Source organism: Mastigoproctus giganteus, chromosome 10 (assembly GCF_048544385.1).
Source record: "Mastigoproctus giganteus isolate SK-2022 chromosome 10, ASM4854438v1, whole genome shotgun sequence".
Taxonomy (NCBI): domain Eukaryota; kingdom Metazoa; phylum Arthropoda; class Arachnida; order Uropygi; family Thelyphonidae; genus Mastigoproctus; species Mastigoproctus giganteus.
Genome location: NC_143584.1, coordinates 78,868,834 through 78,883,533, shown reverse-complemented (window position 1 = coordinate 78,883,533; position 14,700 = coordinate 78,868,834). Strand labels below are relative to the sequence as shown.

The 14,700-nt window shown below is 39.8% G+C and overlaps 1 protein-coding gene across 1 annotated transcript in view; it reads left to right on the top strand.

The window, feature by feature from the left end:
• LOC150079106 (sodium-dependent neutral amino acid transporter B(0)AT3-like) overlaps positions 1–14,700 on the top strand; it is a 341,694-nt gene that overhangs the window by 262,065 nt on the left and 64,929 nt on the right. Inside the window, exon 9 of the mRNA XM_090383850.1 lies at positions 8,507–8,708. Within this exon, the coding sequence (XP_090239976.1) occupies positions 8,507–8,708 (202 nt within the window). The remainder of the gene's footprint in view (positions 1–8,506; positions 8,709–14,700) is intronic.

The window sequence follows — 14,700 nt, the reverse complement described above, 5'->3', positions numbered from 1 at the left end:
CTACTAGGCTTCCGAACCCATATCGGACCGCCTGGCAGTCCTTACTGTCAAGGGCACCATCAAGACCCATATTATCTCCGCCTATGCGCCAACTGAGACTAGCCTGGACCCGACCAAGAATGACTTCTACAACCAGCTCCAACATACGCTGGATTCAATTCCGCAGACAGAAGTGATCATCCTCGCAGGGGACTTTAATGCCCATATTGGCATGGACAGATCTGGTTGGGAAACAACAATGGGCAAGTTTGGCCATGGGAAGATCAATGACAACGGCTTACGTTTGTTGTCCTTTGCCGCATCTAACAACCTGATCATTGGAAACAGCCATTTCCAGCACCCTCAAAAACATCAACTTACATGGCGAAATCCATCTGGCAAGGACTCAGCAATCCTGGACTACATTTTGATCAATGCCAGATTTCGCTCATCACTCATGGACGTTCGTGCCATGAGGGGACCTGATTGCGGATCTGATCACTACCTCATCCGGGCTAAGGTGCAGCTCAAATTACGGCATGCAAAAAGATCATCTCGGTCAGCCAAGCTGGACTGGAGGCAGCTAATGAATGCTGCCAACAAACAGGCATATCAGATCGCCCTATCCAACCGCTTCGAGATGCTGGCCGTGCCCGAGGATATAAATGAAGAAGAAAAGCAGATCTCTGATGCCATCCTGGAATGTGCCAAGCCCCTATGTCCACCTGCCCGACGTCGAACGCAACCATGGATATCAGACGAGTGCCTCGACCTCGTGGACAAACGGAAACAGGCAAAGTTGGTCGACTTTGAACGGTACCGGCAGCTAAACCGAGAAGTCTGACAAAGAATGACAGCAGAAAGAGAAGCATACTGGAACCAAGCGGCAGACGATCTTGAAGTGGCGGCATCCAAAAACGAGTACCGCACTCTCTACCGCACCCTCAGATGTCTGAGTAGAAAGACCAAATTGACTAGTGACAACATCAAGAATGCTGATGGGACCTTCGTGCGATCACCATCCGAACACCTGCAACGGTGGAGTGAATTCTTCAAAGCTTTGTATAATCACGACCCACCTCAGGGACCGCCAGCAACAGCACTCTCGATCGACCCCCCTGAGGTCTCCATGGTCGATGTTGAGCCTACAGTAGAAGAAGTGAAAGCAGCCATACAATCCCTGAAGAATGGCAGGGCACCAGGAGTGGACCAAGTCACCACAGAAGCGATCAAAGCCGGGGGAGATGTACTGCTTCGCCGACTACACTCACTCCTCAAAACCATCTGGTGCACTGAACAAATTCCGTTAACATGGAGGAAAGTCATTATCGTACCGATCCACAAGAAAGGTGATAACCGGTACTGCAAGAACTACCGTGGCATCAGCCTCCTTTCCATCATCGGAAAGGTCTTTATGAAGATCATCCAGTCAAGACTGCAAAAACATCGTGAGCAAACCAGTCGAGAAGAACAGGCAGGATTTAGACCCGGGCGAGGATGCTGTGATCAAATCTTTGCCATTCGTCAGCTGATGGAGGAGAGGATCCGGTGTGGACAGCGAACCGTCATTGTTTTCATTGACTTTAAGTCTGCTTTCGACTGTGTCCACCGGCCTGCCTTATGGAAACTACTAGAGGTTGAACACGTACCTCGAAAAGTCATCACACTCCTCCAAACTGCATACAACGGTTTAACCAGCCAGGTGCGCATCCAGAACGATTTATCTGAGGAATTTACCATTCAAACTGGAGTCCGCCAAGGGGATGTAGCCTCCCCGTTGCTTTTCAACATCGTGATCGACGCCATTATGAGGCAAGCATTCAGAAACAGACAGGGCATACAATATGACAAGGATCACTATGTGACTGACCTGATGTTTGCTGATGATAGTGCTATCCTTGCCGGTAACGACGCTGAAGCCACGGACATCCTCTACGACATTGCCCGCATTGCCCGGCCATACGGTTTGAAGATCAATGCTGGTAAGACAAAGGCCCTGACAACAGATGGGTCGCAAGCCACCATCTATCTCGAAGGCGTCCAGATCGAGCAAGTGCAGGACTTTAAATACCTTGGGTCGCTGGTCCAGGAGAAGAAAGTTGCATCCACCATGGAAATCCACAGCAGAATTGGACAGGCGGCCACTGCGTTCGCCTCGCTCAAATGGTGTCTGTGGAAGAGGACCAACATTTCCACAAAGACTAAAATCCGACTCTTCCGGACTTTGATCCTGCCCATTCTTCTTTACGGATCGGAAACATGGATTTGTCTCAAGTTAGATTTGAACAAACTTGAGGTATTCCAAATGCGATGCCTGCGGCAGATCTTGGGCATCTCTCTTCGCGACCGCATCACTAATGATACCATCCGCGCCAGATGCCAACAGCAACCAACCATTTCCGACAAATCCAGAAGCGAAGGCTCAGATGGTTTGGCCACGTATGTAGAATGGGCACGAACAGAATACCATCCACACTCCTTTGGAGACAACGACCCACCCAATGGAGCATCCAACGGACCGCGTCTAGGAAAACGTGGGCCAAGCAAGTGGAAGATGACTTGAAGAGCCGACGTCTCGACCTTAACCAGGCCAGGACTGAAGCCACGGATCGTAAGGTATGGAAGAACATCACAGAGCAAGTCCGAAACCCTGCGGCACCTACAGCAGCATACTGGTTGCGTGGCCAACCGCCTCCCCCAGCTGCCAGCTAAGGACCAAAGAAGAAGAAGAAGAAGCTTCCAAGATAAGTTCTTTGAATGCTTTCCATTTTGAATTTGCTGTTGGTAACATCATCAGTTGGTCCCACTGTATAGAATTTAAATACTGTCTCAGTCCATCGTAGTCGCCTTTACGAAAGCAATAACCTTTACCCCTAATGGTAGTTACCTCTTTGAGTAAATCCCACTTCAGCACACTGTAATCACTGCCACCTAGTGGTTCATTTACCTGCAGATTCTTAATGCATGAAGAATCACTACTGATAATCAAATCAAGAGTATTACTCCCTCTGGTTGCCTCCCGAACATGCTGATGTAGAAAACAATCATTCAATAAATCCACAAAAGCCTTGCTAGTGTGTGAGTGACCAACCCACAAATTCCAGTCAATATCTGGGAAATTAAAATCCCCCATTATAAGACTCTCTGATTTACTGGGCCACTCTGTTTCCCTGTACAGTTTCTTATTATACTCATCAGAGTCATTAGGCCTATAGCACACTCCTACTCTCAATTTTGATCTCCCAATGCTTATGTCACACCAAACTGACTCGACATCGCTGGACAGTGCAGTCCAGCGATGTCGACTGGCTTCACTTCCTTGGATTTTATGTATTTCTTAACTAATAGCATAACCCTTTCTCCCTTCCTATCCTGTCTATCCTTTCTATAGACATTGTACACCCCAAATTCCAGTTCTGCCTTCCTTATATCTGTGTGACACCACGTCTCTGGAATCCCCACAATATCTGACTTTGATGTTTTGAGCAATACCTCAAATTCATCAAATTTATTTACTAAACTCCTAGCATTGGTGTACACGCAAGTATACATGCATCTGTTCTTTTTCTTAGCTACCCTAACACAACCCACGTGTTTCCTTGTATCCCAATGATTCCCAGCAGTCTCTGAAATATCCTGCATCTTATTTTTCAGGCTGCGGCTCATTCCAATACAAGCAGTGCAAGAATCACTTTCACCTCTGCCAGTGGCTACTGTTAATCTATTAGTCCTTGTATCCCCCCCCAATCTAGCAGTTTTCCGACCCACCTAACACTGCCTCGATAGCATCAGCAAACATTCTTGCACCCTTTCTATTTAAGTGTATCCCATCCCTGTAGAAACAGTCTCTCCTGTTAACAAGTACAGACCAGGCTGAAAAAAATTCTACCCCTTGAGCCTTGCACAATCTTTCCAGGGACGAAATGATCAACAGGGCTCTCATCATATACTCCCTCCTATCGTGTCTGATCAGAATTGCAGACACTTTCAAATTCAACCCTAATTCATGGCTTTTTTTCAACAGTGACCTGTACTTGTTAAATAATTCCGCTGGTCTCCTACTCTTAATATCATTAGTGCCAACGTGTACAACTATATCACCTTTTGTGCCCTTAAAAGATGATATCCGCTCTACAAAGTCATCAACCTTTGCCCCTGGCAGACATACCCTGGTCCTGTTCCAACTATCCTTTTTACAAAGCATGTTTACCCGTTTCCCTGACAATAGAGTCACTGACAACTACTAGTTCCTTTGGGACCAGCGCATTCTGCCTTGGGGCCTGCCTCTGTGTTGCGTGATGACCAAGTGCAAGCTCTGGCATTGGTGTGGGCAGCTGAGAGCTTGATGGGCGCTCACTTTTAATCCTTCGAGGGCATCCACCCTGTCCTTCAAGCTCTCATATAAGCCCATAACAACGCTGAGTTGTCGCCTGATTTCCTTACACTCCTTGCATCGCGCGCACACAAAGACATCCCCCATGGCAGTATCATGTCCCTGCTCCACAAACATCAAGCAAGTAGTGCATTTTAATAGGCTGTGATTCAGAGGGCAACCCCCCCCCCCCAGTTCTCCTCTGAGCCACAGCACTCCCATTAGCTTGAGCCTTTTGCTTTGCTGCTCTGGTCTGAGTCATGATTTCGATTTAATTTTAATAAAATTTCAATGTCAGTACAAAATTAAAACCCTAAACTTGTATCCCAACACAGTTATAACGCTATATTTATGTTTCAGTATCGAGTGCTATCTACAAAATCCCTTTATATAACTTCCGTATCAAGTTAAGTATTAATTATTTATTTTTTACTAATTATTTATGTTACGTAACCTAAGTCGTTATATGTATAGTTAAAAGTACAATTTAATTGACAATGAAGTTCAACAAGATTAATTATATGATTAATTGACAATATTATGTACTATACTATATTAAGCTCATGCTATCTAGTTCGAGATATTTTGTATCGTGTAACAATGGCGGCAATTTACGAATGGTTAAACACATGGATTTGATACCCTTTCTGATACTAAGTAATACCTACAAAATCTCTATCTAAGTTACTTTAAACTAAGTATCGTAAATAGGAATATAAAGCTACTCTAGAAAATAAGTTAATATGCCAATTTAAGCTAATAAAACAGAAAATAAATCAGAAAAAACTTCTCTGTTCCAGGAGCGGCAAAAATCTGTCCGTACAGGCTACTCTCGTTCCCAAAAAACTTTCTTTGAATGTGCAGAAAAGTTGTCCCATCATTCAAGTTTAACAACCCCATGTAACATGATTCTCTTAATCCCCTACATCGACTACTAATTTCTATCATGATAAATAATATATGAAACTATATGATTTTCTAAGTAATGCATAAATGATAATAAAGGATAAAGGGAAGGGGACCTAAATCCCAACAAAGGTGGGACTTCTAACTCAATCCAGGCAAGGAGAATTCCTCCTCTTCCTTGCTGTCCTTTTACCAAAAATTAATTCTCGCACCTTGGCTCCTTGAACTCTGATTGGTCCTGGCCAACAGTACAGAATCATGCACTTTATGCATGTTACACACTATACCCAATTCCATACACGTGTTAAAGGTCATCCCTCACGATATATGCAAATGATAAAAAGTCATAACAAAAATGGATATCAGATGAACTGAATGATGGATGATTGAGAAGTTGCATACCATTTTGTTACAGAAGATTAGAGAAATTTTAATTTCTTTTTTAATAAAATTAAACTGAAACCAAAACAGTGTAAGTATGTAAATCTACTGTCGTTTGATATTTGCATCATCAGTGAAACTGATGATGCAAAACTATCAGTGACTGATAGATACCATCAAAAACTGGTTCAGTACTAAAGAAATTCATTATTCATTATTCAAGGGCACACTGGGACTTAACCTTGCATAGATATTCAATACTCATTATAACCAATGTAACAGAAAACACTAACACCAGAGGATTCTAAAGCTTTACACCTTACATCCCCCTTTAAATTTTTCAAACATTTCATGACCCCCACCCTCCTGCAACAAGTGCATATAAACAGATTTAACATAAAATTTAGCTATGAACATAGTTATTTTTAAAAATTACTATATACTTCAATATATTTAATCTCAAAAATTAAAATAAAATTTGTTTCATACTTGGATTAGTTGGATGGATGTGGCCTCTCAAAACATAACTTGTCATAGTGAGGTTGGGGTTTTGAAATGTCCACTCCAAGGTTGAAATTCTCTGTGTGATAACTTAATTATGCCAACCAAGCAAAGGATTAAAAAATAAAGTTGCATATTTTGTTGAAAAAGTGCTTCATGCAAATGCTCCCTCCCAAAATTTTACCCTACTTTGACTTGACTGTGGGTCCAAGAAGTTATTCTCTCTTACATTGTTTTTCTCTTCAGCCTACATGTCATCATTTTATTCATCCTAATACAGTAAACTATTTAAAATCTGACACCTCAGGAATTGAGATGTATCATATTTTCTGGATTTTTGAGAAACATACTCAATGGTGAAGGAGTTTTTGCCAAAGCACATTTCATTGAATATTAACACAAAACTGAAGAACACATTTATATCTGTAAATGTTTATATTGACTAAAAGATAGTACTAGTGGTTTAAAATGCATATAACAGTTCAATTTGTTAAATGTGAACAAATGACAATAAACATGGACACAGAAAATGTCAGAATTTCAATGGATGTACTTCACATAAAATATACTTTTATGTGAATAAATATTGGAATAAGAAAAATTAACTGTTCTTCTTAAGAATAATTATTATAATGAGACAGTCTTTATCCATTTACATGGCATTTTGCTTTTAATAATGTACTGTGGAGAAATTCAATCAATTTCTTGCACATAATAACAAAGGTCGCTAAGTTTCATTTTTGCTACCATTGTAACTATAGCAGAGAGAGAAACAGATGGTCAAAGTTATTCACTTGGCCTTCCTTTCTGTAGTATCAGAACAGAGTGGGATGCTAAGTGAGTGACCCTAACTACCTGTTTTGTTTTGCTCCCTAGTTTATCCATACTCATGATGAGTTGTATGACTATTATAATGGTGGCAGAAAACCTTAGTTGGTGAAATTGTTAATTTTTTGTGTGCATCAGTAAGTCAACATTTATGGAAGAGATCAATCATATAGTAACCATATAATGAAGCATACATTTTTCTAGTTATGCTCACACTAGACATTTTCAATCTATCTTTGCCCTCAGCTGGCTGGTGCAGCTTGAGGCTTATGCTGCACCAGCCAAAAAAAAAAAAAAAAAATTTCTGAATTACTCTCTCTCTCTCTCTCCCTCTCTCAGGGTAATTCAGAAATTTATTTTTTTTTTTTTTGGCTGGTGCAGCATAAGCCTCAAGCTTCCTTGCACCATACGGCTAATAATAATAATAATAATAATAATAATAATAATAATAACATCACGCAAGCACTGTATAACCAGCCACATAGCTGTAATCTGTGGGCCAGTGAATGCTAAGTTACAAAGATTACTGAATAAGAGACAGCACTGAAGGAGAGAAATTCCAAGTTTTAAGTATTCAAACTATATCACCTCAGAGAAATTATAAGATGTTTGCAGAACTACCTTATTCTTTCACATATTTTTGTGGCCAGCTGGATTAATTTGCACAGCAGAACAAATTTGTCTTTGTAATGATTTGTGCTGGTATTACACTGCTTCCAAACAGATATTTTTCCAAAGGTTAATTGCCATTTGTTTAAAAGATAAGACTGCTATGAGAGTGTGTTTCAGGAAAACAGTCTCTAGTAATAACTCACACAACACATATAGCTTTAGCTATATTACAATTTTGAAAACTAATTTTGTATACCTCATGGTAGCTCACATTGAATAACTTTTTTATAACTGTTTCTCTTGTGCATCTCCTGATTTAATTCTTGTGGCATTTGGTTATTTCCGGAAGTGTAAATGATTCTACGAAGGTAAGGAAAAAGTTTGGGCACTGCATGCCATAGTGGTAGAATTGAAATGTGCTTTGCTTCCCCTGGAATTTGGTATCATAATAAAAATTAGTGATCACCACTTTCTGAATGCTGACTTAATTTGTAATCATAAATCACAAATGTCAAATTTTGTTCTACATTGTAAAACTGCCAAAAAATCCCTGAATTCTTAAAAGCTTTTGAGCAGAGGTTCAAAGATATTTTGTGGCTGTTTTAAAGCAGGACAAAGTTTGTTCACCATATATTATTTCAAATTAATCTGTAAAGATATTATTAAAATCTTCAGTGTTTAATTTGATTCCCAGCATATTAATGCAGAAACAAAACAACAACAACAACAACAACAAATATAATATTAACAAAAGAGGTCGCACAGATTAAAATAATGGATATCTTTAAATTTTATCAAACATTATTAAAATATTAGTCTCACTCTTTACAGATCATGCTTTGAAGTTCAATGTTTTGGAAAAATACATTTTGAAAATACCTCCATTTCTTCTTCTACCACTCTAGCGTACAAATTCTCATCTTTCAGAGTGCCTCTGGAACAGGTCTAGCATTCATCGCTTTTACAGAAGCCATCAATCAGTTTCCTGGTGCTCCCTTCTGGTCTGTCCTCTTCTTCCTGATGCTCTTCACATTGGGTATTGATTCACAGTTTGGGACTCTAGAAGGCGTGATTACTTCAATAGTTGACATGAAGTTATTTCCTAACTTGAGGAAAGAACTTCTAACAGGTAACAGAGTCATAACTTAAGAAGATTTGTTTTATTTTCTGTTTGTGGAAAATGTCTGATATTGAATTTTATAATAACAAATGTTAAATCTGCATTTTTTAAAAAGCATGTGTGTATTGAATTAGTATTGATTCACAGTTTGGGACTCTAGAAGGCGTGATTACTTCAATAGTTGACATGAAGTTATTTCCTAACTTGAGGAAAGAACTTCTAACAGGTAACAGAGTCATAACTTAAGAAGATTTGTTTTATTTTCTGTTTGTGGAAAATGTCTGATATTGAATTTTATAATAACAAATGTTAAATCTGCATTTTTTAAAAAGCATGTGTGTATTGAATTAAGATGTTTCTCTTTATATTTAAAATTCATCTGATGCTTATTGTTAATAGTAGTAGTAGTGGCATGTGATGCAAGAAAGCAAGTGTATGAGCTTATGCAGCATCCAAAAAAAAAAAAAAAAAAAAATCACACCATTCCCTCCAAATGCCTGTCCAGTTCCTCCTTAAATTTATTCAACCTATCAACTTCCACAACGACAGATGGAAGTTTGTTCCAGCAATTAACCACCCGCTGGCTAAAGGCAAATTTCCGCACATCTATTCTACATCTTTCTTTTCTTAATTTGAATTTATGCCCCCATAGGTTCGTAATCTGAACAAGTGGAAGGATCCCATCAGAATTCAGCATGCTCAACCCATTCAAGGCCTTATACACCTCAATCAGATCACTGTGCAGGTGCCTAGTTTCCAGCTACTGCAATTTGCAGAACTTAAGACTCTCTTGGTAAGAGGATCCCTTCATTCCCCTCACCAATCTTGTTGCCCTTCTCTGTACACACTCAAGTAAATCTACATCCTTCCTAAAATGAGGCCTCCAGACCTGTACGCAGTACTCAAGGCGTGGCCTGACCATTGCCTTATACAGAGGGACAATCACCTCCTTTTCCCTGCTAGCAAAATTCCTATATATCATTGGCAAAACCCCATGACCTGCCCTGGCAGCCTGTGTGCATTGCTCAGAAAACTTCATATCTGACTGCACAATTACTCCCAGGTCTTTTTCATTTTCTACCACCTTAAGTGTAGTACCACACAGTTGGTACATTTCTTTGGGGTTACTTCTACCCATATGCAGTACTTTGTATTTGTCAAGGTTAAACTTCAGTTGCCACTTCTTAACCCATCTGCCCAAATTATCTAGATCCTATTGCAGTAGCACACTTCCATTACTGTCATTAACAACCTTGCCAACTTTTGTATCATCTGCAAACTTTGACATTAAGCCTGATATACCTTCATCAATATCATTGATAAATTTACAAATACAATTGAAAAATATACAAAAAAAACAACAACAGTGGACCCAACACCGAACCCTGTGGGACTCCACTAATAACATTAGTCCACGAAGAGCAGCACCCATTGATTACCACCCTCTGTCTTCTCCCACTTAACCATCCTTTTATCCATTGTAGCAACTTACCCTTAATACATTCTGCTCCAATTTGTACAATAGTCTCCATGCGCAACAGTGTCAAAAGCTTTCCTGAAATCCAAATATATAATATCAAAATTATTTTTTGCATCCAGTTCCTTTGTAACCACATCATAATATCCTATCAAATTTGTCAGACAAGACTTTCCCTTAACAAACCCATGCTGTGTCTGAATTATTGCTGCAGTCTTGTCTAGATGATCCTGCAATGCATCTTTAACCAGTGACTCTATTTTATCCGGAACAGAAGTTAAACAAACTGGTCTGTAATTACTCATGTCACCCTTTGATCCCCTTTGTGAATTGGGGATACATTTGCACATCTCCAGTCCGTGGGAACCTCCCCTGAGTCCGAGGATGCTCTCATAATTATGGTTAAGGGTTTGCTTAGTTGCTTTGGAATGAAATGATACAAGTACGTAATCTTATACAGCATCAGCCAAAAACATCAAGTAAATACTTCCCATATCACCTGTCCATCCTTCTTAACAGTTTGTCTAGTTCTTCCTTGAATTTATTTAAACTACCTGATTCTGTAACACCAGATGGAAGTTAGCTCCAATAATCAACTACCTTCTGGATGAAGGCAAATTTATTCACAATTTATCTTTTTTGAGGAATGAATGAATGAAAAGGTTAGTGAGTCAGTTTGTCTCTTTGTAGACCTAAGGTTCTTATGAATGAAGAAAATAGAATGAAAAGAAGAAAACTTTCCATTTATGCTTCATTAAGTGATCTTCATTTTATACTCTCTAAATTTTCATTTCAGTTTGTGGCAGATTTAGCTACACATTGTCTCACTGGTATTCCAGGTTTTCCACTTCTGAAATATTTTCTTGTTTTCATTCTATTTTCTTCATTCATGAGAATGAAGAAAATTCATTTCACTTCTGAGTGTTATAAAAGGGCTTTATATAAGGCCAGGGTATTCAAAGTATATGTCATTCAACTTGAAAAGCATAGTTATTTTTTTATTTAAAGAATGTGATATTGGAAATTACATAATTTGTTTCACTACTGCAGCCTTGTCAATTTAGAGTACCACTTGCTTCAGGAAACTTTCTCATGGCCACTGCTTTGGCAGCCACAAGAAAGTTAGTTGTATATCACATATCAAGTCTTAAGTTAAAAAAAAACCATATGCTTGTAAAGTTTGAATAAAGTGATTGTCATTTGTGATTAGGAAGCAATGACATATCATGGAGGAGTCTGATTATCAACAACCTGTCCATTCATATGAGTATCATAGTGTGAATTTGATTGACATTGCTTTGGGAAACAACAGCAAAGTTTGTCATGGTTTATTTACACAGCTGTATTAATTATTATTATTAATATGATTTAATCACATTAAAGCAACACTATCTTTCTTTTCTTTTTTTTTTTTTTTGTAACTTAAGTCTTTGAATATGATGTTCAAGAAAGTATTTCAAAGATACTATATTGCCAACATTTCTTTGCTACTCCATATGAACATTTTTTTATCTTTGTACAGTCATTGATCATTGCACTTTACTGCCAGTGGAGCTGTACAGTATTAGATTTCAAACCATCAGAACTTAAAAAAATATATATAAAAAAAAGACAGGAAACAAGGGTTGGTTTCCATTGTTATCAGATTTAAGAGTTTCTGTGGATAAAAATATTAAATATGGTATAATATTCTAATAGTAGAACAATACAAGTAAGCAAAGCTTATAAGGCATATGCCATAAATAAGCCTTCTAATTCTACAAGGCCTGGCAGTAGATTTCTCAAAGGCCATCAGCCCTTTGACTAAAAGAAAATTTCTCTGTTTTCAGCCTGCAATTATTTTTGCTTAAATTGAATTAACATCACCTTATCTGCATTTTCTTAGACTCTGAAAATGGGTTCACAGTGACCTATGATCAGACACCTATGATCTTGAGCAGATCATAGGTGTCTGGTCTTCAGACTTTATACCCAGCATAATACCCTTCTGTAAGAAGGGTATTATGCTGGGTATGTTGTACCCTTCATGTACAACTAGTCTTGTTGCCTTCCTTTGTACCCTTTCAAACAGACCAATATCTTTGCTAAAATAAACTTTCCAGGCCTGAACAATAGTATTGAAGATTACTAATATCAATACAAGGTGTGGCAATAAAGTTCCCAGACTGGTGCTGTTGTGGTCATGTTCGATTAGTTTGAAAATAAATGGACGTGGTGTGTCATAGTTCAAACTTCCTCCAACAGATGGTGGTACAGACATTGTCCAGTAGCCTGACTGGTTGCAAGTAACACCAGATTTGTTAATGGTGTTAATGTTTCATGTCATGATTTTGCACTGGAGCAGTGAACAAATATAAAATTTTTCTTTAAACTAGGAAAATCTGAAACAGAAATATGTGAAATGTTAAAAACTGTTTATGGTGATAAAATTTTAAGTTGTACCAGTTGTCGTTTGTTTGTTTGGTTTTTAGGAGCATCAGCAACTAAGGCCATATTGCTCTGGGGATATACGGTGGTCATTCCCTGACCTTTCTGCATCCTCCGTATTTGGTGGTCATGGGCTCGAACCCTGGTCTAATCAAGAAGCGTGTGCTATGCACTGCTGCTCCTGCCCACCTGGCTACGGAGGCACCAGTGTGTGTGAATGAAACTTAGTGGTTCAAAGATGGATGAGGTTGTTTGCAATGATCCGAGTAGGTGTATAGTGTAGTTTGACTAGGGCCACCAGGGGTTCCCCCAACTCCGCAATTGGTACTTTGAGATATATACAGTACTCTGAAAAGGCCAGTTAGTGTGATTTAGTGTGTGTTTGTGAAGTGTTAGTGTAAGTTGTGTTGGTATGTTGCTCATCCAGCCTCTTAGCCTAAGGGCCTGTGGAAACCACCAACCCCTAGTTACTATCCTTTGCCACTGGAAGGTGGGCCAGGTCAGTAGGAAAAAAGACTCTGCGAACCCCGAGGCCATCTGAGTGATGGTGGGCTAGCTACAAGGCGAAAGTGGAATTTTGGAGTCCACTTGTTGGGGAATAAAGATATAGGGAAAGGGATCCCTGTTGTAGTGAAAAGAAGGGGAAATAGAGTGGAGGTAGGGGAGGAAGTAGAAGTAAAGAGGTGAATGTGGGTGTAAGCATCCACCTTAGGAATTTGATTAGCAGGTAGACAGGGAAGGGGAGGATCCGGGAGGCAATCTCCCTTGGGGGAGAGGGAAATAAAAGTCTTGGGTAAAGCCCACGAGATTGCTATATGGACATCAATATTCCACACCCTTGAGAAGAGGTGTCAGCAGCATTCAGACACAGGGTAAAAACTAACATCCTGGTTCTAGGAATGCATGGGCCAGCAAGGGAGATCTCCAGGCCTATGGGATATTCTGCAGCTTCTGCCTGCAGTAGTACCCCAGTTGTTTCATATATGATAATAAAGCAGGGGCCACACCAGTAAGATGCTCAGAACTACTGAACAATTAATTCTAGACAACAGGCATGAGGCCCCTGGCGGTCTGACACCAGATGACCAGTGGTACTTACTATTCTCACCAGCCAAGTGGGGGGTTGTCTGTGTCCTGATATAGATCATTATTGTCCTTTATTTATGGGGTATACAAGGTTCATCTATCTCTGAGTTCCTCTGTGATCCCATCAAATTAGTTCTTCCAGGGTATTCTGGCAGACATCCCATGCTGTGACAGCATCAGCATCCTACACCCAATGGTGTCAGCACTCTAGTTTAGTCAGAATGGTCCTTTGTTTAGACAGGTAGCTCGTAGTATTGAGGTGCCTTGGTATATCCAACACCAAGCATGGTGCCATAAGTGGCTCATACAGATCTACTCCAGGATTAGATCCACAGGTGGTCCAGTTAAGGTAGTTATTTAGACAGGAGCGCTTAAGTAGGCTTCTCCAGAGTCTTGGACTCTTTGGGTCCCATTCATAATTATTCGCCGAGTTGTGAATACCACCTGTGCGTATTCAGTGAGTGCTTTGTAATAATACTCCTGTGTGAAAAAGGTGCTCATGACTGTCTGGCAGGCCATGTATCTTTGAAATTAAGCAACATCTGTGATCCTCATAATCTGGGCAGTGATACATAACGTGTTTGCACGTTTTACTTTTGCTACAGTTACATGTAGGACAGTAATTCCCAGAGAGGTCAGTTTATCCTCGAAGAATCCATGCCCTGTGATAAGGAACGTTGCATACGTGCCTGGGGAAAACCACGACAAAGCCTTGGGGCTTTTCAATTTTATCTACAAGGTGCTAACCAAACGTTCCCGAAATTTGAATGTTGCATGGGAACTATGTCTAGTTCCCATGTCCCGGACCTGTGGCGCTAGGTAACACTGCATGCATTCTTTGTGAATCAGTATGCCACGGCATCAGGCTGGATAGAGTCATTGAATATTAATGCGCAGTTCTTTGGCAATGTGTTTCCCGTAGTTTGCGATTGTTGCGATGGCTGATGTGAGAGAGCAACGTGCTTGCATCAAGTTTTGTTTCCTTTTAACTATAACGCAGCAGAAACCCAT